Consider the following 25,444-nt stretch of genomic DNA (forward strand, 5'->3'; position numbering starts at 1 on the left):
TCTAAGTGACTGACTTTAAGGAATTAGGAAAATACAAAGAATGCTCTGTAAACATTTTTAAATTAATGGCAAATTTTACTCCATATTAAATGAAAAATATTTATAAACAGTTTGTACAATATAAGCTGTCTTTTGTTTAAAAGCATCAAAACAAAACCAACTGTATGAGAAACTGGAGTAGGGGTAGTGGGTGGATTCCTGAAACATGTAAACCAAATGGTTAACTTGTAATGGTGGTGGTTAGAGTTTCTGTTTTCTCACACCTGTATATTTTCAATAACCTCCCCTCATAAAAAAGTGTGTGTCACTTCTTTAAGAATGCGTGTTTTTTGAACATAATATATAAAGTGAGAGTTGAAAACTCATGCTAAAATAAAATAGGAGTATCTGATAAGAATTAGTAAAGATATGTTGAATGAATAAGATTGAATTACAGAGATTCCTAGATCTGTGTCATTGGCACTTATACTTTTATAATTTGATGCAGAAGTAAGTCTTTAGTTCAGTTATCTCAAAAGAAAAATCATGCATTGAAGTGTTCTGCAGAAGCTAGGAAACAGCTTTCACTGAATGTCAGTTGTGCAGTGACAGAACCAGCAGAATTGAGGCCCGCCACAGAAGCAGCCAGGCAACAATGCTGTGTTTCACAGTATGCAGGGTCTGAATGAAAGTGTCCTTTGTGCTGATCTCAGACTGAGAGGCGGGATTTGGGGCAATTTATGTTATTTCTCCTTAATGGAAATTGAGGCAGCCTCTAATCCTGCTATCACATGACAACTACTTATTTGATTTTTGGTAATTTGGGAGCAGCTGTGGATAAACGATTATTCTGTAATAATAGCCAGGCCAGCTGCATTCTGACCCGATCACAATTGCTTGGGCACAACCAGACTTTCCATCCACCATGTTTCTAAACCAGGTATAATTTTGTCAAGTCACCTGCTTTTTAATTGATATTTGTGGCTACTTAATAAGCACCTAAATGTTTGGGAATGCATTTTCAAATCCTTTTTATCATAGTCACCAACATTTATTAGGTACCTACTGCATTCAAGGCACTGTGCCAGACACTGGGTTATAAACCATGTGCTGTTCCACGTGCTTTCCTCTTTGATAGATGGGTCAGTGTTGGCTTTGTTTTTAGCAGACCAAGTTACAGTGTAAAGAAAGAATCTGGTGCAGAGTCAGCTGAGAGCCAGGTTTCTTTGGTCCCAGATTCTTCCTGTATTTGTAGTCTTAAGTGTTCATTGATGCCTCCTTGCCATGCCATGTGCTTTTGTAGGCTCTTGCCTCTGCCTGCAATTCCCTTCTTTCATTCCAGAGCCCGAAGAGTCTTGTCTTCTCTTTCAGGATCCTGCTCCACATCCTGGCAGTCTTCATAGTGTTCCTTTAGCCCTTGGCAGTTTGCTCTCACTATAATAGGATTTGTTCTTTTTTTAAATAGCAAAGCCTACATATTTAATTTATTGATTCAGTCTTTCAATATGCACTTTTTTTCAAAAGCTTTTTATAACCCAAGGGCTTAAGAATATGTTTGAATTAAATAACAGGGAATTCAGTAGGTAGAGTATTTGGTGAAGAGTAGAAGAAAGCTTTATTTTTGATTGTGAACACCTACAAGGTGGGGAGCAGGCAAGATAATCTTTATCTCTGAAATGTTGAATTATTATGAAAGATAGATTGGTGGGAATTATTTGATGAACCTCTTCTTTTAGAAATTCCTAGTAACAACCATATGTAGTGGTCTGTGATTAGAAATCATTTTAAAACAAAAACAGAATATAGAACTTCCCAGAGTATGGTAGTAGTCACAAGCCACATGTAAATTAATTAGATTTAAAATTAAATAGAATTAGTTATATTTCAGTGTAGTCAGTGTCTACTGTTTTGAACAGTGCCAATTTAGAACATTTCCATCATTGCAGAAAGTTCTGTTGGGTGTTGTTAGTCTAGAAACTGTAAGTTGGCGTTTTAAAGCATTTGGTGAAGTAGATTCACTTAACTTTTTTATTTGTTCCAGTTGATGAATGTGAGAGGCAACCTTAAATATCTTATGCTGTCTTTACATTTTTTGCTTTGGTTGTGGCACCCTCTAGTGTTTTATCATTGTTATAACAATACTATCATGAAATGGTCTGTATGTCATTTGAGTTAAAGAGCATTAAAATATTTTGAAAAACTCATTATGTGTATGTATTTTTCTAGGGAAAAGCGATGTAGCTTTTACTCATCCTCAAAAGGGTCTATGATTCAGAAAAGATTAAGAACTGTTCCCTGATAGACATCTTTGTGTAGTCAAAACTCCTTGTGTGATCTGTAAGCATTTTTTTCTTCCAGTATAAAAAAAAAATCATGTAACTTTTGGCATTTTTATACTTTACCTGTCTTTGTATGTGAAATACTGTTCTGATAAGCTATACTTATACAGCACTCACTGTGATGCATGTCCCATTTTAAGCCCTGTTACAAATAGTAGCTCATTTGATCTTTACATTAATTCTATGAAGTGGATGATATTATTCTCCCCATTTTAACTAAGTCACAGAAGCCCAATGAAAAGGTGCCAATAAGTGGGAAAGCAGAGATTCAAATTCTGTGTTGTGACTCTAGAGTCTCTTCTTAACCATCCTGCTATAGCAGTGAGGATCGGGATTGAGATGGAATGGACCCTTATACACAATGGGTCCCTTGTATAATAATAATTAAATCACTTCTAGCCAGTGCTGGAAATTATAGACAGCATCCAAGCCTTATTTTCAGTACATATACATAGACCTACATATACTACCTGCTGCTTATCCACAGTTTTATTTTCCATGGTTTTCATTATGGTCTGAAAATATCAAAAAGAAAATTCCAGAAATAGGGGCTGGGGATGTGGCTCAAGCGGTAGCGCGCCCGTCTGGCATGCGTGCAGCCCAGGTTCGATCCTCAGCACCACATACAAACAAAGATGTTGTGTCCGCCAAAAACTAGAAAATAAATATTAAAAATTCTCTCTCTCTCTCCTCTCTCACTCTCTCTTTAAAAAAAAAAAAATTCCAGAAATAAACAGTCTATAAGTTTTAAGGGTTTTATGTTTATCCATAAATGTTTGAAATTTTTGGATAAATGTTTGTATCTCCTTCCTTTTCCGTCTGTACCCTCTTCTCACTTCTTAACCCGTTTCTCTTTTTATGAGTGATTTTATACTCTTTAATTTTTTAACGATTTGGAACTGATTTTGTACTATACTTCATCAGTGTATGGAAACAGAAACAGTTTCTGGAAATAGAAGCCCTAATGGTGGTCTTCTAAAATTGGGCTTAGACTCACTTCTTTATTGAGAGCATAAGAAGCCCAGATTGTTGTTTAGCAGTGTTCTAGGAGTAATTTCTGATGAGGATACACAGTTTCTTTCCTTTGTATCAAGCAGTGCCTAGAAAATGTATGAGGGTATTTCAGAAAATTTAATTCCAGGTGTTGGAAGACTGAAAGAAGAATAAAGTATACACTGAGATAATCCATACAGGAAACAGCTGCCACCCCTAGGGGTAGGGGAACAAAAAGAGAAGAACCTAAGGAGCTCAGAGAGGACCCCACAAGGCTGACAGTCTGACTTCTGGGTGGGATGCTTTCCAGCTGGTGCTCAGCCACCAGGGACAAAGGAAGGACACAGCTGGAGTTGGGGGATACAGTGTCCTCTATTATTGGAGCAATGCTGATGTGAATGAAATACCTTCTCTCCTCTTCCAATCTCCCTGTGCAAAATTTTAAGAGGGAAGCTGGTTGGCAAGTCTGGAAAACTTCCTTGACTGATCCATCCCCCAGCTGGGTATAGAGCCACTCAGAACAAGTATAGTTGGTCTTCTGCTTCCAAGAGTTCCACTTACATGGAATCAACCAACAATGGATCAAAAATATTCAGGAAAAAAAATGCACCTGTACTGAACATATGCATACTTTTTTCCCTTATCATCATTCTTTAAACAATACAGTCTAACAATACTTTGCATATTATTTGCATTATGTTAAATATTATAAGTAATCTTGAGATGATTTAAAATATTTATATGGGAGGATGTGTATAAATCCTAAGCAAATGATTCATATGTCATATTGAAATCATATATTTTGGTGTCCATGCAGGGTCCTGGAACCAATCCTTCATGAAATTTTTAAAATTATAGTTGTAGAAGGACACGATACCTTTATTTTATTTATTTTTATGTGGTGCTGAGTTCCTCATACGTGCAACTGAGCTACAACCCCAGCCCCTTCATGAATATTAAAGGACAACTGTTAGAAGTCTTGGAAATGGGATACACACACATACACACATTGATTATATAGAATTAACAAAATTATATCTATAATAAAATTAAATATGTATAGAGAAACTGTAATTTTCTGGGTTTAGCTTTAGTAATTAAAGTGCAACCAGTCACCTCCCAATTTTTTATTAAGGGACAAATTAAGACATACTTTAAGAGACCTGTGGACCCAACAGTGCCTTCAATGAGCTTACAATGTTTTGTTGTTGTTTTTGGTACCAGGGATTGAACCCAGGGCACTTAACTGCCAAGCCATATCCCTAGCCCTTTAAAAATATTTTATTAAAGACAGATTTTGCTCAGTTGCTTAGGGCCTCACTAATTTGCTGAGCCTGGGTTTTAACTCATGATCCTCCTGCCTCAGCTTCCTGAGTTGCTGGGATTACAGGCATGTGCCACCATGCCTGGCACAATATTGTTTTAATAAAACCATCCACTCATCTTCAAGTCATCATGAAATTGTATGGTAAATCTTGTTCTGTAAGAGCATCATTGTCGACCAGATGGTCATTGTTAATGACAGTTTACAAATTTAATCAACATTAGTATGAAAAATGTTGTGATTACAGTCATATAAAATTCTTTTAGTTTCAGATACTCCAAGTTAAATTAGTCTTATTCAAGATAAGGCAATTTCTAAACTCTAATGGGGCTGTTCTCTTGGTTCTTAGCATGAGAAGGGTTTTCCTAGCATATCATTTGATTTTAATTTTCAAAAGGATCAGTTTAGAAAGCAAAATTCATTTGTTTTTAAAGATCATTTTGTTAAGGGACTGAGGTTGTGGCTCAGAGATAGAGTGCTCACTTAGCATGACCCTCAGCACCAAATAAAAATAAAATAAGGGTATTGTCCAACTACAACTAAAAAAAAATTTTAAAAATAAAAAAAAGATCATTTGTTAAAAGTCATAATTCATATGATAAAAGATCAGATAGAAGATTATAAAATTTGCTACACTCTTCCTACCCCCAGTCCCTATTACAGTGGCAGTTACTTTAACATTTTATTTATAGTTTTAACTATTTTGTTTATTAGGGTTATCAAACAGTAATACCTCCATAACTCTAAAACATCTATACTATTTTTTTCTTGATTTATCACACTTGGGCATTATTGACTTCCTTCTATGAAATGTAATGATTACTTTAGAGTATCCTATTTTTAAAAAATTTTTATTAGTTATTGATGGACCTTTTTTATTTGTTTGTTTATATGTGGTACTGAGAATTGAACCCAGTGCCTCACACATGCTAGGCAAGTGCTCTACCACTGAGCCACAACCCCAGCCCCATTCCTTCTATTTTTGATAGTTACATTGTAAATTAAATTTTCCTGTTATGATAGGATATTCGGCTTCCTTTACTATGAAGGAAAAGACATTAATACTCCTGACCATTGCTCCACCTTTCTGCCCCTACCTCCTGATTTCTGTCAGCCTTATCTTCGCTTTTATGTCATTAACTTTTACATTGTTTGGTATCACATTTAATTGTATTTTGGTCCATACTTGGAGTTTGGAAATGGAAAGCAATAATTACACATATGACTGTGACTTTTCTTTTTCTTTCTTTCTTTCCTTTTTTTTTTTTTTTTTTGTAAGTGCCTAGTCAGGAGGTTGGTTTGGTTGTGTTTTTTTTTTCCCTTCAACAATTCAGATATTACACTGTGAAAGAGAATATTCCCTCTCAAGTAGATTCTTCTAGTCATAAACTCCATTTCTACTCAGAATTAAGCCATATTTCAACTTCTGTTTCCAACTGACTTTTTTGTGCAGTTTACTTTTTTTCTGCTGTGGTGTGAGGTTTGATCCATTACTCTATGTCCTACAAGAAGCAAATTCTAGGGTTGGCTTCAGGCTTTTTTGTTCTGTGGAGTGTAATTTCTGTCTTAGTGATAGTTTGAATTCTAGATGTGTCCAAGAATGTAAATTGAGCCTCTCTGGGTTTTCCTGGGTAGGCACATTGCTTGGTCTGAGATTTTTCCCTTAGGCAGTTCTTACAGTTTTTCTTTTGGTATGATAATGCTATCGATTAGACTAATGCTTTCTTTTACATTTAATTATACTTTGATTAGATTTCCTAACCTGTTCTTTGCACTTTGATTTTTAAAAATACTCTACACATAATGTTATCCATTATGTGTGGATTAGACTAAATTTAGCTCCCTTGAACATGTCTCCAGACTCAGCAGTTCCCTAGATATTATTGACCACAAGTACCAGGATTTGCTGGATTAAGAAGTCTTTTTCTGCACTCTCTTCCATTATCTTCAGTCTTACCCTACCTGGCTTACAAGGGCAAAAGTAGATACTCATCTCTACTCAGACCTTTAGATGAAGCACATATTGTACCCCAGGTGATTATACCTCAGGCTTAGGAAGAAGTTTTAATAAAGTGGTTATACTCTTTTATTTGAATCCATATGCATTACCAGTATTTTCATCTTTTCACATTGGTTCAGAAGAATCATTGACAGGTCCATCCAAGCCTCTCTTTTTTGGGGGGTGGGAATAGAGGTGGGGGTGGCACTGGGGGTCAGTGTTGGGGATCTAACCCAGAGCCTTGTACATGCTAGGCAAGCACTGTGCCACTGAGCCACACCCCAGCCATGATCCTCTCCATTTCGTGAGTTATCACAAAATTATACTAGGAGTATTGGTTTCTTGTAGTTTCTTTATTTTGTGTCTAGGAGAACAGTATTTCAGTTGCTGGAGTTAATATAATATAGGGCTTTAGGGTGCAAATCTTTTGAATACAATCAAGAAAACCATCCTCAGAGATGGGTGTCTAATTTAAAGATGAAAAATTGAGGCCTGATGCTTAGGAGACTAGCCAAGGACATGAGTCAGGAAGAATAGAGTTATAAAGACACATGGATTCTGGCATCATCATAATTAATGTTGAGTACTTGTGTGCCAGGTACTGTGTTCCTGACTTTATCTGGATCATCTCATTTAATCCTCACGTCATCTTTTTGAGGATAGGTACTGTCATTTTTTTCCCCCACTTAAAAAATGACAGAATTGAAGCTTAGAGGTAACTTGTCCAGGGGTTCTATATATCTGGGCAATAGTCTATGCTGGTTTTTTATTTTATTTTTTTTAAATATTTTATTTTTTAGTTATAGTTGGACACAATACCTTTATTTTATTTATCTATTTTTATGTGGTGCTGAGGATCGAAACCAAGGCCTCGCACATGCTATGTAAGTGTTCTACTGCTGAGCCACAACCCCAGCCCCTGGTTTTTAAAAATTCACATTATCTAATATATTTCAGCCTTTTAGCAATTCTCATCGGTTTTGCTAGCCAGAGAATCTGATTGCTTATGAATGAAAGCTAAATTGCTTCACTAAAATTGACTTAACTAGATGGAGTCTAATGATCTCAATATGTGTATGTCAGTCATATCTGGCTTTAGACAATCTGTTTAATTTATGAAAACATTGAAAGCAACATTTACAGATATCTCACTCTGGTTCAAAGAAACCAGAACACCCTTGCCTTTGCATTTTAGAGTGTGTAGAATACAAATGGTTAGAGAGACTGAAGGCTAGGATGAGGGAGGGAGGTGGAAAGAGATGAGGCACTAGGCAGAAGTGACAAGTCTGTGGAGCAGACAGCCCTATTGATTTATGCTGTGAACTGCATTTGGGAGCAAAGAATTGAAATCCATTATGCCAAGCACATAGCGTACAAATCCCTTTGAAAAGCAGTTTGATGCCATCTAATCCCAAATCATTTGAAAACAATTTTGAAGTACCCAGAATTCTAAAATGCCCTATGCAATTTGTCTCTTAGATTAGGAGAACAGAGAAATGGATGGAAAAATAGCACTTTATTGGTATTTTCTTCTCATATATTGTGTTTAACTGTGTGACTTAGTGTGTTCAATTACATTTTAGATAAGTACAAATCTGGGGGCGAGGACATATTCCCTTCGATTTTCTGAAACTTGCACCAAATACAAGATATGGATGAAATCTTGGGGCAGCTTATCAAGTATATCTCTTTAAAAAAAAAGATTTTAATAGTCCATAATGTCAGACTTTTAGAAATGTTCCAAATATGATACAAATAATTTTTGTAGTCTCCTTACCCAGATTTTCCAAATGTTAACATTTTGTCCCGTTTTTCTTCCTTTTATTTCTCTATTAAATAAATATTATTTTGCCATGTTCCTCTTAAAAAGCTTCATTTGGAAAAAGGAGGGTGTGATGGCGGGGGGAGATAACCTCAACAGGAAAGGAAGAGTGAGAAGGGGATTGGTGTGATAGCTGAGTGCTTCCTAATCTTTTTGGATTTGTGGAACCCTGTGGTTGTTTTATTTTGTAATTATAGTGAACTTTATATTGAAATACAGCATACTCCTTGAGATAATTAAATAGTTCCAAAGTTAATAATTACTATGTTAGAAGGATGAATTGTCATATGTGTAGAATGTAGTTTTAAAAAAAGGCAATTAAAAGAGCAAAAAGATTTGGGAATAGTGCAAGAATTAAAACAGAATCAAGAACAAAAATAAGAATCTGGGGGCTGGGGATGTGGCTCAAGCGGTAGCGCGCTCGCCTGGCATGCGTGCGGCCCGGGTTCGATCCTCAGCACCACATACCAACAAAGATGTTGTGTCCGCCGAGAACTAAAAAATAAATATTAAAATTCTCTCTCTCTCTCTCTCTCTCTCTCTCTCTCTCTCTCTCTCTCTCTCTCTCTCTCTCCTCTCTCACTCTCTTTAAAAAAAAAAAAAAAAAGAATCTGGTCATCTGCATGCAAACAGTTGACCTGAAGAAGAAAGACAGCAGGATGAAACTTAAAGTGATTACTCAGAGGAACAAAGGATTTTAGAAGTCCCCAAAGATGGAAAATGAGACTTATAATAGAGCAGAGTAAAAGTGACAAGAATTTAAATATATTATTATGTTCCTTTTAGATGTAGCCATAAAAGTCATTTGCCTGTATCTATATGATTGCAATTTCTTTTGGTAAGTTCTAGATATACAGTGATGTATATTATCACAATAGTCAAATTTCACATTTTTGTGTGGGTTTATATACATAAGGTTGTATATTCAACTTTTCAATATGGATGGGTCAAAATTTAAAGTATATGTCCTTTGACCAAGCAATTATATCTTCAAGAATTTATTCTTTTTGTTTGGTTTTGTTTTTGTGGTTGTGGGGATCAAACCCAGGGCCTCATGAGTGTCAGGCAAGCACTATACTACTGAGCCACATCACCAGTTCAAGAATTTATTCTTAAAAGCAATTATCAAATAGTGTGTACAGTTTTTAAATAAAGACAATAAAGGGCTAGTTTTTAAATTCTGTCCTGAGATTAATCTCATTCTTTCTATAGAAGTTAAACTTGTATAAGGATTTTGAAATTTCAAATTGTGGTAAAATATATACAACAATAAATTTATCATCTTACTCATTTTCAGATGTCTAGTTCAGTAATGTTGGGTACATTCATATTGTGCATCCAAGCTCCAGAACTCCTTTCATCTTACAAAACTGAAATTTTGAACCCATGAAGCACCTCCTCATTCCCTCTTCCCCTCAGCCTCTGGCAACTACTTTTCCACTTTGCTTAACTGTGATTTTCACTACTGTAACTACTTCATGTAAATGAAATTATATAGTATTTATTTTTGCCACTGGCTTATTTCACTGAGCAAAATGCCTTTTCCTCAAATCTCATCCAGGTTGTAGCAATGTGTCAGAATTTCCTTTTTTAGAAAATTAGTTTCAAATAGACTACTTTTTTTTTCAGTAGTTCAGGTTTACACAAAATTGAATGGAAGATACAGAGATTTCTTTTATAATCCTTGCCCTCATACATGCATGGCTTTCCCCTCTATCAACTTACTGCACCAGAGAGGTGCATTTGTCCTGGTCTATGAGCCTGGATTTACATGCCATTGTCACCAAATTCCAGAAGTATACATTAGGTGTTTACATTGGTGTTGTATGTTCTATGGGTTTGAACAAATGTATAATGATATGTATCTACTACTATGGTGTCATACAGAGTAGTTTTACTGCCTTCAAAATCCTCTGTGCTTTGCCTATTCATCCCTCTATTCCCCTTAATACCTGGAAATCACTGAACCTTTTACTGTCTGCATAATTTGCCCTTTCTAGAAGGTCATATAGTTGAAATCATGTGTTATATAACCCTTTCAGATTGACTCCTTTTACCTGGTAATGTTAATTTAAGGTTTTTCTATGGCCTGATAGTTAATTTCTTTTTAGTGCCAAATAATAATTTCATAGTTTGGATCAACAACATTTTTCTATCTGTTCATTTACTGAAGGACATTGTGTTGCTTCCAAGTTTTGGCAATTGCAGATAAAACTGCTGTAAACATCAATGTGCAGATTTTTGTGTGAACTTAAGTTTTCAATTCCTTTGGGTAATACCAAGAACTATAATTGCTGGATCGTATAGTAAGAGTGTATTCAGTTTTGTAAGAAATGCCAAACTGTCTTTGAAAATGACTGTACCCAGCAATGAGTGACAATTCTTAATCCACATTCTGGATAGCATTTAGTGTTGCTAGTGATTTGGATTGTACCTATTCTAATAGGCATGTAGTGGTATCTTGTTTTAATACCCAATTCCCTATTGGCATATGATGTTGAAAATTTTTTTCTATGCTTATTTATCACTTGTATACCTTCTTTGAGATCTCTCTTCAGATTGGTTATTTTACTATTGTTGAGTTGTAAGAATTCTTTGTTTATTTTGGATAACAGTCCTTTATTAGATATGTCTTTTTACACATATTTTTCTCTAACCTATGAGCTTATCTTCTCATTCTTTTGACAGTGTCTTACACAGAATAAATTTTTTTTTTAAAGAGAGAGGAGAGAGAGAGAGAGAGAGAATTTTTAATATTTATTTTTTAGTTCTTGGCGGACACAACATCTTTGTTGGTATGTGGTGCTGAGGATCGAACCCGGGCTGCACGCATGCCAGGCGAGCGCGCTACCACTTGAGCCACGTCCCCAGCCCCCATTTTTTTTTTTTTTTCTGGTTTTATGTTCTGTTTTGTTTTTGGTACTAGGGATTGCATATAGGAGCACTTAACCACTGAGTCACATCCCCAGCCCTTTTTGTTTTTTATTTTGAGATAGGGTCTCAGTAAGTTGCTGAGAATGACTTTGAACTTTCAGTCCTCATGCCTCAGCCTCCTGAGTCACTGGGATTACAGGCATAACGCCACTGTGCCTGTCTAGAGTAAAAGTTTTTATTGTTTTGAAGTCCAGTTTCTCAATTCTTTCTTTTATGTATCCTGACTTTGGCATTGTATTTAAGAAGTCATTGCCATAAGTTATCTAGATTTTTTTTTCCATATTATCATCTAGTCATTTTATACTTAGGTACATGATCTATTTTGAGCTTATTTTTGTGAAGAATAGAAGATCTGGTTGGGTACAGTGGTTGGTGTCTATAGTCCCAGCTACTCAAGAGGCTGAAGCAGGGGATTCCTTGTACCTAGAAGTTCAAGGCAGCCTGGACAAGACTCCATCTTAAATAATTAATTAGAATAAGGTCTGTGTCTTGATTAGTTTTTTGATGTGAATGTATATGTGTTCTAGCACCCATTCATTGAAAAGACTAATTTTGTTGAAACTTCATATTGACTTTGCCCCCCTATAAAAAAATCAGCTGACTGGGACTTGGGTTGTAGCTCAGTGGTAGAGTACATATCTAGCATATGTGAGGTTCTAGGTACAATTCTCAGCACTGAATTTAATAAACAAAAAAAGTCCATCAACAACTAAAAAATATATTTTAAAAAAAATCAGTTGACTGTATTTATGCATGTCTATTTCTAGGCTCTCTGTTTTTGTTTCATTGAACTAATTGTTCTTTTGCCAGTATCATACTGTCCTGATTTCTTTTCTTAAAGTCAGATGGTGTCAATCCTCTTACTTTCTTATTCTTCAGTATTCTGTTGGCTCTTCTGGGTCTCCAGCCCCTCCGATAAACATTTGTGTGTGTGTGTGTGTTGGTGGCAGCCCGGGGCAGGGTGGGGCGGGGGTGAGTATTGAACCCAGGGATATTCTACCACCAAGCTATGTCCCCAGCCTTTGAACCCAGGGGTACTCTACCACCAAGCTATGTCCCCAGCCTTTTTGAGATAGGGTCTCGTTAAGTTGCTTAGAGCCTCTAAGTTGCTGAGGCTGGTCTAGGATTTGTGATCCTCCTGCCTCAGCCTCTCAAATCACAGAGATTACAGGTGTGTGCCACCATGTCCAGCCTCTCAGTATAAATTTTAACAACAGTTTGTTGATATCCACAATAGCTTGCTAATATTTTGTTTGGGATTATGTTGAATTTAGAGATGAAGTTGGAAGAACTGACATGTTGTTTGTCACATCCTGAGCAACAGTTTATTTACAGGTAACCAAACTGGTTGATAAGGGGATTAGGAAAAAAACAGACACAAAAGTAAAGAAAAAGCTAGGGCTTTTCGGTCCAGTCTGCTTCTGGTGGAGGAAGACTGACCATGAGCAAGCTTGCACGTTTACTATATAGGTTTAAACTTCAGAAGGATTTATTGTGAGAAAGCTTCTTCAAGAGAAACAAAACCAGGGGCCTTGTTGTGGCTCAGTGGTTGAGCACTTGCCTAGCGTGCACGAGGCACTGGGTTCGATCCCTGGCACCACGTAAAAATAAAAACAACTAAAATACAGGTATTGAGTCCATCTACAACTTTAAAAAATTATAAGATAAACAAAACTGAAGCTGACGGTAAAAGCAGCCCAATTAGAACTCTACCTCCAGGCAGCAGACATTTGAACCCAAAGTTTTGAAATAATAAAACTCCTTGGCTAACAAAGAATTTCCCTTTGAACAGGGCATCACTATACAACTGGGCAGTTTTCTGTCAGGACCTTTGCACTGAGAAATTCCCTTGTCTCAAGAGAGATGTTGCCTCTCTCTTTGGGCAGTTCAGAGACCCATAATTCATTTGTTACTCCTGATAATTGATAGTATTGAGTCTTCCTATCCATCAATATGGAATATCTATTTATTTAGTTGATTTCTTTCATCAGAGTTTTATAATTTTCCCTGTATAGATTTTGTACCGATTTTGTTAGATTCATACCTTCGGATTTCATTTTTTGTGGGTGTTAATATAAATAATATGTTTTAACTTCAAATTCCATTTGTTCATTGCTGATGTATAGGAAAATATTGACTTTTGAATGTTCATTTTGTATCTTGCAACCTTGCTATAATTACTATTAGTTCCAGATTTTTGTTGATTGTCTTAAATTTTTTACATAGAAAAATATGCCATCCATTAACAGAAACAGTTTTGTTTCTTCCTTCCCAATCACAGTACTATTTGTTTATGTATTGTCTTATCGAATTAACTAGCATTTCTAGGACAATGTTGGAAAAAGTATTGAGAGGAGACATCCTTATTTTTTTTCTGACTTTAGTGGAAAAGCTTCCAGTTTCTCACCATTAAATATAATGTTAGCTGTAGGTTTTTTGTAGATGTCTTTTAACAAGTTGAGGAAGTTCCCCTTTATTCCTAATTTGCATTTTTTTTTCCTTTTTAAGGCTGAATAATATGTGGTATGTATGTACCACATTTTGTTTCCCAATCACCCGTTGATGGACACTTGGGTAGCTTCCACCTTTTGGCTATTGTGAATAATGCTGCTATGAACATGGGTATACAAATCTCTCTTTGAGACCCTGCTTCCAATTCTTCTGGGTAAGTACCAGAAGTGGAATTGCTGAATTGTACAGTAGTTCTATTTTAAATTTTTTGAGGGACCAATATACAAAATATTATATGCAAGAATTCACGATGCTGATGTTTATAACATCAAAATTTTGGAAGCAGCCTTGCTTCATCAGTAGGTGATTGGTTACATAAATTACAGCACATCATACAATGACGTATTCTGTAGCTCTTTAAAAACAATATGGTAGATCTATAGAGTGATTTTTCAAAATTTATTTTTATTTATTTATTTATTCGTTTATGTATTATTTATTTGCGTGCCTCACATGTATTAGGAAAGTGTTCTACCACGAGCCACAACCCCAGTCCCTCTATATAGTTTTAATGTGTTAAAATGTCCAGATATATTTTAATATGAGAAAGGCAAACAATATATATAATATGCACATTTTAATTTTAAATCTATATACATATATCTTGTGCTCATTTTTTTTTCCAAGAATAATGAACTAGAAAGGGAAAGGAGATTGTAAGTACAGCAGGAGAGCAAACTTCACTGCATTATAATTTACTGCTTCAGTTTAGGGTTTACAAAAAATGTAGCTTTGTAAGCAGAGAAGTCAATTTGAATAAACGTATGAGGGGGTTAACTCCCATTTTCTTTGAAATACAAAGAAAATGTTAAGTATTTGACTTATTTACAGTTTTTATGTCCATAATGTCAAATGCTAGTCACTGGGATATTTTGTTTTCTTTTATGTTTTGCATTACTAGGGACAGGTCCCTAGGACTTTGCATGTGTTAGGCAAATGCTCTGTCACTGAGTTACATCCCTGGCCCTTTTTATTTTTATTTTGAGACAAGATTTCACTAAGTTGTTCATGGTGGTCTTGAACTTGTGATCCTCCTGCCTCAGCCTCCTGAATAGCTGGGATGACAGGCGGGTACTATCATGCCTGGCAATTTTTGTTGTGTTCTTATATTTTTAAAGTCTTTTTGTTATTTGTGTCAAGAATATTTGTTAGTTGTGACGTGAGATATAAAATTATCACAGTGAATTTCCATCAAAATGGTTTCACATAAGGAAAACGTCCTTCCATTAAAAAAAAAAATTTAGTTGTAGATAAACACACAGTATCTATTTATTTTTATGTGGTGCTGAGGATTGAACCTAGTGCCTCACATATGCAAGGCAAGCACTTTACCACAGCCCCAGACCCCCTCCATATTTGAATAGTGCTTTCTGTTTCCCGTGGCTTGGTGTGATGAGGTAAGTAGTGAAATCAGGCTTGTCAAAGTCCTTTTGTTCTTTGGAGAAAGTATCAATCTTTTTCTTAGTTTAGGAATCATGCTACATTACACGCTGAATTCTGTTTTTTGTTTTGTTTTTCTTTTATTCTGGCAGTAGATCTTCATGGAGGAACACGGAGTGACTCAAACTGAACACATGGCTACCATAGAAGCCCATGCAGTGGCCCAACAAGTACAACAGGTCCACGTGGCTACTTACACTGAACACAGTATGCTAAGTGCTGATGAAGACTCCCCTTCTTCTCCTGAGGACACCTCTTATGATGATTCAGATATTCTCAACTCGACGGCGGCTGATGAGGTTACAGCCCATCTGGCTGCTGCAGGTAATATTTGAACTGGGATTTTTGGTTTTTTTTCCTTTACTTGTGGTACCATTCTTATCTGAAAGATTTAGGATCAAGGCAGGCACTCTCACATTTATCTTCATCACAATTTTTTTTTTTAGCGGTGCTGGGGATCAAACCCAGGGCTTCACGCATGCTAGGTAAGTAGTCTACCACAATTTTTTAAGCCTTGCATATAATTACTGGGACTTGATCTACAGTCATTTACTATTAATGTATGACTTTTGTTTTATTGTCTTATCCCATTCTGAAGGTCTTTGGTACCAGGGATTGAACCCAGGGGCGCCTAACAACCACTGGGCCACATCTCCAGCCCTTTTGTTATATTTTATTTAATCAGAGTCCCACTGAGTTGCTTAAGCCCTGGATAAGTTGCTGAGGCTGGCTTTGACTCACGATCCTGCTTCTGTCTCCCAAGCCACTGGGATTACAGCTGTGTGCCACTACGCCTGGCTCTCTTTTGGCTTTTAACTGAAGTATTTATTCCATTTATATTAAATGTAAGAACTGATATATTTAGATTTAAATTTGTCATCTTGGGGCAAGGGATGTAGCTCAATGGTAGAGTGTATGCTTAACATGCTCGAGGTCCTAGGTTCAATCCCCAATACCAAATAAATAAGTAAATTTATTATTTTTTATTTAACATTAAATCTTTAATAATTTGTCTATGTAAATCTTTAAAAATTAAATAATTTCTTCACCTATTTATTTGACATATTTACTACATGTTTTATCTTTGCTCACCTGTTATATTTACCTTTCTGTTTGGCTTTCTGTTTTTTGAGTGATTGAAAAGTTTTCTTTCTTTATCTTTCTTGTTAATTTGGAAGATATATATGCTTTTACTATTGATGGTTCCCCTTGAAATTAAATCATACATCATTCATTTATCAGAGTCTTATATACTTGGTACTTTTGTCCTTCATGGGGATATAATTTCATTCCTGTGTTCCTGTCTTATGCTATTATTATCTGGTGTATTCATTGAATATTTTAAACCCCACAAGATATTGTTTTATACATAGTTGATATTCACTTTTTTTTTTAAAGAGAGAGTGAGAGAGAGAGAATTTTAATATTCATTTTTCAGTTATTGGCGGACACAACATCTTTGTTTGTATGTGGTGCTGAGGATCGAACCCGGGCCTCACGCATGCCAGGCGAGTGTGCTACCGCTTGAGCCACATCCCCAGCCCGATATTCACTTTTTCTATGTCTCCAGTTGCCTTATGAGATCATTTTTCTTCTGCCCCAAGGACATCATTTAGTACTTCATTTAGTATGGATCTACTAGTAGCAAATTCTGCTTTTGCTTATCTGGGAACGCTTTCATTTATCCTTCAACTTTGAAGGATATTTTCTCTAGGAATGAAATTCTAGATTGGTGGTTATATTCTTTTCTAATATTAAAGATAGCGTTCTACTGTCTTTTTTTTTTGAGAAGTGTTAAATATTCTTTATTTAATATCATACATAAACCACACTAAAATGCCTTTCCATAAGGAAAGAATAGCATTTTAGATACAGGGAATTCTAATTAAATTGGCATGGTCAACAAAAATATAAAGTAGACACTGCTTCCTTATCTTCAACCACTGCCTTTAATAGGCTAATGAACACAAATTGAAACAAATGTAAATCATGCTTGGTTCTGAGAGAGTGAAGTGATTTCCCCCATATTTTAAACATATTCACATAATCAGTTCTATAAAACTAAATATAAAACCAGTTTTCAGATGTCATTCACCATTTTTGTGAAATACTGAACGTTACTAATTAAGTCCAACCACAACGTTAAACACAGGAAACAGTGATAGAATTTACTGAAGTGGGAATATAACCAAAATATTAATTTAACTACAAGTCAGTTTTACTTAAATCAGGATTGTCCAACAAAAATAATTTTGTCATTCATTCATGATCCGATTTCTGGTGTATCACATCAATTAAATTATGGTGCACATAAAAAAGCCAAGAGACATTTCTGTTTTGTAATAAATAAGGCAGTAGCTATTCCTCATTAGTGGCTTTTTTGAGGTAAGCTATTAGGTCTGCCCTTTCTCCCTTCTTCTTAATGCCAGTGAAGATCATTTTTGTTCCAGGGATGTACTTTTTGGGATTCTCCAAATACTCCATCAGTGTATCCTCTCCCTAGGTGATGCCTTTGTTCTTGTTGGCATCTGTATAAGAGAATCCAGCAACCTGACCTGTCTTCCGCCCAAACAGACCATGGAGATTTGGCCCAGTCTTGTGCTTGCCTCCCTTTTCCACCGTGTGGCACTGGGCACACTTCTGAACAAAAATCTTCTTGCCTTTCTCAACATCACCCATTTTTAATTCGCTAGTGCAAAGAAGGTTCCCGATCAGAAGCTGGACGTCCCACTCTCTCGAGTTCTACTGTCTTTTGGGTCCCATTGTTGCTATTGAGAATCCAACTGTTTCTAATGTCTACTAATTCTTTGAAGGTTATCTCCCATATTTGTGCCTCCCTACTAACTGTTTTTAAGATTTTCTGTCTTTAGTTTTGTGATGTATCTGGCTCTGATTTCTTCTCTTTAGGATTCTTTAGATATCTTGAATCTGAATTATTATCTTTCATCAATTCTGAGAAATCTGAGCCATTACATTTTGTTTATGATTCATTCCATCTCTTTCCCTTTATGACTCCAATTAAATTTGTTAGTCTTCCTCACTGAATCCTTCATGTCTCTTGCCTTTTGTTCTGTCTGTACCATTCTTTTGTCTTTTTATGCTTTATTCTGTGTAGTTTGTTCTGTCTTTTAATTTATTAATTTTTTTCTTAGCTGTATCTAAAATGCTTTTAAATCTGTTCACTGAATAACCAATTTTGATAATTGTTAATGGTTTGGGCTGTTTTTTGTCCCCCCCCCCTCCCTAGTTTTAGATGTTTATTTATTCACAGTGCTAGGGATCAAACCCAAGGCTTTATGCCTAGGCAAGTACTATACCACTGAGTTACATCCCGAGCCCTAGAATTTCTAGTGTGTGTTTTTCCCCTTACAAATCTGCACTGTTGCAGTTTCTAGCTATGGTGGTGGTGGTGGTGGAGGGGAGTTTTTAAATCCCCTTGAATAAAGTAAACACGATTTTACAATTTATCTGGTAATTCAACTTTCTGCAGTACTTATGGATCTCTGTTGTATGCTATTTAATGCCATTTCTTGTTTATGTTGGCTTGTCTCTTCATATACTAGTTATATTTGAATGCATGCTGGATGATGTTTTTGGAAACTTATTTTTAGAAATAAATTTTGAGTCTAGGATAATGTTAATTTCCTCTTGAGATTTTTTTTTTGGGGGTGAGTGGGGGGTTGGAGTATTGGGGATTGAACCCAGGGACACTTTCCCACTGAGCCACATTCCCAGCCCTTTGAATTTTTTATTTTGAGACAGGGCCTCATTAAGTTGCTTAGGGCATTGCTAAGTTGCTGAGGATAATCTTGAATTCTCAATCCTCCTGTCTCAGCCTCCCAAGTCTCTGGGATTAGAGTCTCTGCACCCAGCTTACAATGATTTTTGTTTGCTTCTGCCAAATATCTGAGGGCAGTGGGAATCCTGGATCATCTTAATCCAATTTAAGGTTTTGAGACTTTCTAGAGTACTAAGTGACTTAAAGCTGGGCTATATTTTATATTATTCTATTTATATTGTAATAGCACCATAAAAACTATGCCTAGATGGGTCTAGTGTTATATAAAGAATAAATACCTTAGAAGATATTTAGGAAAAGCTGGACAGGAAATCAGTGCTCAGGAGTGGCAAAAATACTATCTTTATAAATGAATGCTGTATTTAAGGAGAAGGAGACGGATACAATGAAGAATGAGTAATCTTATATTTTCAGTTATTATCTAGTGTGTTAATTCTGGAATGGTGATTTAAAAATAAGGCTTAGAGCTGGGGATATAGCTCAGTGGTAAAGCACTTGCCCAGTATGCATGAGGTCCTTGATTTGAACCCTGGTACTCCCACCCCCGCCCCCAAAAGGCTTAGTGGTGTAAAAGATGAGACGTTTAACATATGTTTTGTGAAATTCATACACTTCCCAGAAGAGGGCATCCTAACACAGTGAATTTAAGTCAATGTTTTTCCTATAAAGGAAGATACTGCATTGTCATAGTGTTAAGACATGCATATTCCCTAAGTTCAATTCCTAGCACTGCATTTAAAAAAAAAAAAACTTAGGATAAGTACTGTAGTTTAACACTTTCATGTGACATGTGTGGACACTGAGGGAGAAAAGATTTAGTGTTAACAATAATTATTGAGGAACTATTACTAGAAGACAGGCAAGAACTTGCTCCCAAGGAAGCTCTCAGTCTAGTGGTGGAGGAGGGATACAAATAGTAAAGTGATATAATTTCAGTGAACATTGAATGCTCTGAAGAAAATAACAAGGTAAAGTAATGGTGAGAGAAGGTGGGCTAGTGAGTGGTTGGAGAATGTTCTCTGGAGATGGTTGTCATTGACAGGCAGTTAAGTATCAACAAAGGAAAGGGCATTTCAGACTGAGGAAATAACCAGAGCAAGAACTCACTAATGGGAAATAGGAAGGAGGACGAGGTGGTTGGAGCTTTGTAAGCCAGAAGAGAAAATGGTGCAAGAGGGAAGGTGTGAGTCAAACCACACAGGGTTTAGGAGCTGTGTAAGGTAAAGAATTTGTAGAGACTGCAGAGGCCATGGTTAATTGCCTGGGCTTGCATTTGAATCCTAACTCCACTTAATGCTAGCTAGAAGATCTTTCTGAGGAGTGAGTCTGTAGCATGCATCATATTTGAAGGAAACCCAGAAAAGGTAAATGACCATCCATCTTACCACATTGTACCTCAAAAATGCTTCTAATTCTCAGCAGCCCATTTCTCTCTCTCTCTCTCTCTCTTCCTCCCTCCCTCCCTCCCCCTCTCTCACTCTCTCTTAAAAAAAAAAAAAAACTACTTGAGGGTATATGCAGGAGGGGAGCTAGAGGGCCAAAGATAGACTAAATACTGTCTTTCCAAATCAGTGTATTAACTTAAATTTTCATACACAGTGGTAGAGCAAAATGGGAACTTTAGCAATTTAAGAGCTGACAGGCTGTGGTTTTGCATGCTGACACCCAGCAGCTCTGCTTACTGACATTTAACCATAGGGGCTTGTAGCCGCTAACAGGTACCTTACAGATAACAGCAGTAGTGGAAGCAGGAAACAGTAACAGGGACAGAACAATTCCCTTTTAGGCTTAGTGCAATAAAAGTCCCTAAACTATATGAGCTACAAGTCCCTGGGCTGTTGACAAGCTTCATCCATATAAGAAATGAAGAATGCACCCTCCAAAAAAATGACACCAACTTTCTTGCCTGTGTGTACCCAAAACGTGCTTATGGATAAAAGTTAAAACCCTACTTTGATCAGGTTCAGACTTTGGACTGTGCTGCTGCTAATAAAGTGTTGCTTCCAGATCTCGGGGTCCTGACCCTTAATTCCCACTACACTAGAGTACCTGTTGATTCTCATCCCCATATTTGGTATTATTAGTCTTTTTCATTGTTCCCAATCTAGAAGGTATAAAATAATATCTCGATGTTGGTGTTTTTTTAGTTTAATTTAATTTTTTTGCAGTTTTGGGGATTGAATCTAGGGCCTCAAGCTCACTTTGGCACCTTTTCTACCACAGAGCTGTGTCCTCAGTCTTCAGTGTTGGTTTAATTTGCATTTCTCCAAAATAGAGTCTGTTTTTCCACACAGACAATTAGCACCATATTTTTGATAGTCTATTCTTTTCTTACCCATCTGCTCATATGGTAGAATGTTTATGAACTTTTCAATTCATTTTTATTGGCTTGTCTATCCCTGAGCCAGTTCTACACTTAAAAACTATACCTTTATAGTGACTATTTAATTATAGTTATTATTTAATATGTGATAGAATGAGTGTCCTCTCTTCTTAATATCTTTTAGATTGCCTATTCTTGGCCATTGCACTTCCATTTAAATAATAGCTTCAATTATCAAGTTCCCCAGAAGCCCTTACTGGGATTTTCATTTGAATTGTGTTGAATTTATAGATTGATCAAATTAAGCAACTTTATTCATAATAGCTTAAAATTGGAAATAGCCCAAGTGCCATGGATTAATTAAACTAGTTTATTCTTACACTGGAATACTACTCAACAAGCAAAAAGGAACAAATAACTGAATGGATGAATACTAAAAACATTTTTCTAAGTAAAAGAACTTTACTAAAGAGGATATATGTTGTATAATTCTGTTTATTGAAGTTCTAGAATAAGTAACACCAAAGTAGCGTGAAAAAAATCAGAAAATAGTAGTACCTTTGGGAGGATTAGAAAGGGGCATGAAATAACCTTTTTTATTTATATATATACACACACACTATATACTTGAGTTTGTGTATTTCATTATATGTAGATTTTACCTCATGAAAAAATGCAAAAAAAAATATTGAATTGTAGCTAATGATATGCCTGCTGAAGTATTTAGAGCTATCATTGACATTTGCATTTACTTTGAAAGGCCTTAAAAGAATTTGGATTGGTGAGTGGATAAATATATGTAGTGAAATGTTAAAATTCTTTTAACTTTGCTTAATGTGTGGAAGTATTCATGATAAAATGTTGGATTCCTATAACTCAATAGAAAAATGAAGAAGCTAATTTTAAAATGGGCAAAGGACTTGAATAAATATTTCTCTAAAGAGTTAAATAGATGGCCAGCAGCTATATGAAACAATGCTTAATGTCGTCCAAGAACATCAAGAGCTGCAAATCAAAACCACAATAAAGTAGCACCACACACTTGTTAGGATGGCTGTTATCAAAAATATGAAAGATAACTAATTTTGACAAGGTACGAGTAATTGGAACCCTTTTTTGGAGTTTCCTCAAAAAATTCAAAATAGAAACTGTTGGATATTTACCCAAAATATTTTAAATCAGGATCCCAAAGAGGTATCCCACGTTCATTGATGCCTTGTACACAATAACCATGATGTGAGAACAATCTACATGTCCAGTGATGGATGAATGACTAAAGAAGATACAGCATATATGTACACAAAATGGAATATTCAGCCATGTAAAATGAAGGAAATCCTGCTGTGTGACAATGTGGATGCATCTTGAGGACTTTCTGCTAATTGAAATAAGCCAGTCACAAAAGGACAAATACTGCATGATTCTACTTTTGAAGTATCTGAATAATCAGACTCGTAAAAGCGGAGAGTAGGATGGTAGGACTAAGGGGAAGGATATCTGGGGAGTTTATGTTCAGCAGAGTTTCAGGGCTGAAGGATGTAGCCTAGTGGTAGTTTTTGCTTAGGGTGTGCAAGGCCTTAAGTTTCATCGTTAGCGCCACACATGTGCATGCATGCACACACACAAAGATAGCTTCACTTGTGCAAGAGGAATAAGTTCTTGATATCTGCTTGTACAAAATTATGCTTATAGTTAATTAATATTGTACATACTTAAAAGTTTTGTTAAGGTAGATTTTAGTAATGTTAAGTATGCTTACTATAATTTTGTAAAATAAAACATTGGGAAAGAATGCATCAGTAAGATTTCTTTCTGTACCAACTGAAAGAAAGCAGTCAAATATTTTCAGCTTGCTTTTGGGAATCAAGTTTGGCTGATTAGGCTACTAAACAACATGCACAGAAGCTCATCTGGATTTTCCTGAAAGCTTATTTTAATTCGTTCACTTAGAATATACATGCTGGTATCATTGTGAGCAATTCAATTTAGATTTATTTAACCCTTCTAGAGGGTTCACTAATTAGGATAAAGGTAGAACACCTTTTTAAAAAAAAAGAAAAAAGAAATGTATTTGATATATTGAGAGTGCAGGTATCAGAGACTCTCATTGTTCATTAGGGTTACCTTTCATCCACCCTGCAAAACACACACACACACACACACACACACACACACACACACAATACACGAGTTTTAGGGCAAGCCAGACCAGATTTTATTCTGATTTCCTCCTTAGAGCAGGGAAGTTTTCATCTCTTTTCTGCCAGGATGCTTTCATCAACTTGACCTAATGGCCAACATCTCCCCTTTTGGGCAAAATTCCCAAAGATAACAAGAAAAGTTTTCAATTAAGGATGGTATTCTTTTACATATTCCTCTTATAGGTGATGTTGTTGCAGTTTCGGGTGTGAGTGTTTTCTCTTAGTACCTTAACTTGGCTGAGTGCAAATGAAAGTAATTTGTCTCGGTTTTGACAAACCTTCATCTTAATGCCACAGTTTGTCCTAGCACCTCTGAGAATATTGCCATTACAGACCAGGCATGCTGGCAAAACAGCTTTATACAAACTTCAAGCTGGTGTGTGGTGAGGAGGTATAAGTCATTTGTGCTGTAAAAAGATTCATTGTAAGTTTTAGTAGTAAATTGCAGTATGATTCATGTTAAACAATAGTGAAGTATATTGTTAGTATCAGAAACATTCCATTTTCCCTGACAATATATTAGGAAAGAAATGCTAAGTTTTTTGTGAATCTTTAATTGCTTTCTGTCTTATACAGTTGCAGGCTTCAATCTCAGCACATACTTAACTATTTCAGGTCCTGTGGGAATGGCTGCTGCTGCTGCTGTGGCAACAGGGAAGAAACGGAAACGGCCTCATGTGTTTGAGTCTAATCCATCTATCCGGAAGAGACAGCAAACACGTTTGCTTCGGTGAGGGATCCCTTATCCCTATTATTACCCCCCCTAAAATGCTTCATGAATAGATGACAGGGTTCCTCAAGGACATCAAGAGTCCTTAATGACATATTTACTCTAAAGTACTATTATAAAATTAAAGAAATGAAAATCTAGAAATATGATTTAAAAGATGTGTTATATTCCATTAATTCATTCAGAGAAAATTTGTATGCTTTCTGTGTGCCAGGCATTATTCTAGGCATTGAGAATATATCAGTGAACAAAAAATTCCCTTAAAGAGCTTATATTCTGATAGAGGGGGAAAGAAGAGAAACAAATCATGTTAGATTGACTATAAATGTAGTAGAAAAAAATTAAGTGGAGTAAGGAAAATTACTGTAAGAAAGGAGGTGGGGAGATATAGTAGTTTTTCTCTTATAGGGATGGTCTGAGAAATCTTTTTGATAAGTCAATCTTTGAACAGAGACCTGAAGGAACTGAAAGAGCAACCATGTTGAAGTACAGGGGAAGAGCATTTCGGGCAGAAGGAATATCAAGATCCAAGGCTCTGAGGTGGGGACTCGCAGTCATGTTGAGGGACAGTTGGGGAGAACAAGAGAGGAGAGATGGTAGCATGCTGGAGGAGAGCCCAATCATGAAGTCTTACCTTCTTATATTAGTGTTTTAACTCTTAACTCAGAGTGAGGTGGGAAGTCAGTGAAGGCTTTTGACCAGAGCAAAGATGCAATCTGATGTGAGTGCTTAAAAAAAATCACTCAAACTACATTCAATAAACTGAATAGACTGAAAATAGACTGGGTTGCAAGGATGGAAACAGGTTATTGTAGTAATATATATAGGTCAGAAATTATGGTCTTAAAACCAGTGTTGTAAGTTGGGCACAGTAGCACACATCTGTAATCCCAGAGACTTTGGAGGTTGAGGCAGGAGGAGCACAAGTTTGAGGCCAGCCTCAGCAGCTTAGTTAGACACTGTCTCAAAATTTTTAAAAAATTTTAAAAAATTAAAAAAGGGCTGGAGACGTAGCTCAGTGGTAGAGAACCCCTGGGTTCAATGCCCATT

At 36.1% G+C, this 25,444-nt stretch overlaps 1 protein-coding gene and 1 pseudogene across 15 annotated transcripts in view; one reads left to right on the forward strand and one right to left on the reverse strand.

The window, feature by feature from the left end:
• Positions 1-25,444, forward strand: part of Nrf1 (nuclear respiratory factor 1) — a 136,198-nt gene that overhangs the window by 35,900 nt on the left and 74,854 nt on the right. For 3 of the 15 annotated variants that reach the window (XM_078040510.1, XM_078040507.1, XM_078040508.1), the window contains 4 exons: positions 13,899-14,055; positions 15,434-15,665; positions 15,788-15,826; positions 24,280-24,394. In XM_078040510.1, coding sequence (XP_077896636.1) covers positions 15,443-15,665; positions 15,788-15,826; positions 24,280-24,394 — 377 coding nt within the window. In that variant the 5' untranslated portion in view covers positions 13,899-14,055; positions 15,434-15,442. Of the gene's footprint in view, positions 1-12,221; positions 12,726-13,898; positions 14,056-15,433; positions 15,666-15,787; positions 15,827-24,279; positions 24,395-25,444 lie in introns of those variants that run through there. The other 12 variants (XM_078040509.1, XM_078040511.1, XM_078040513.1 and 9 more) reach the window with 10 other exon arrangements.
• Positions 17,509-18,029, reverse strand: LOC101960689 (cytochrome c, somatic pseudogene; annotated as a pseudogene).

Source organism: Ictidomys tridecemlineatus, chromosome 2 (assembly GCF_052094955.1).
Source record: "Ictidomys tridecemlineatus isolate mIctTri1 chromosome 2, mIctTri1.hap1, whole genome shotgun sequence".
NCBI classification, from domain to species: Eukaryota; Metazoa; Chordata; class Mammalia; order Rodentia; family Sciuridae; genus Ictidomys; species Ictidomys tridecemlineatus.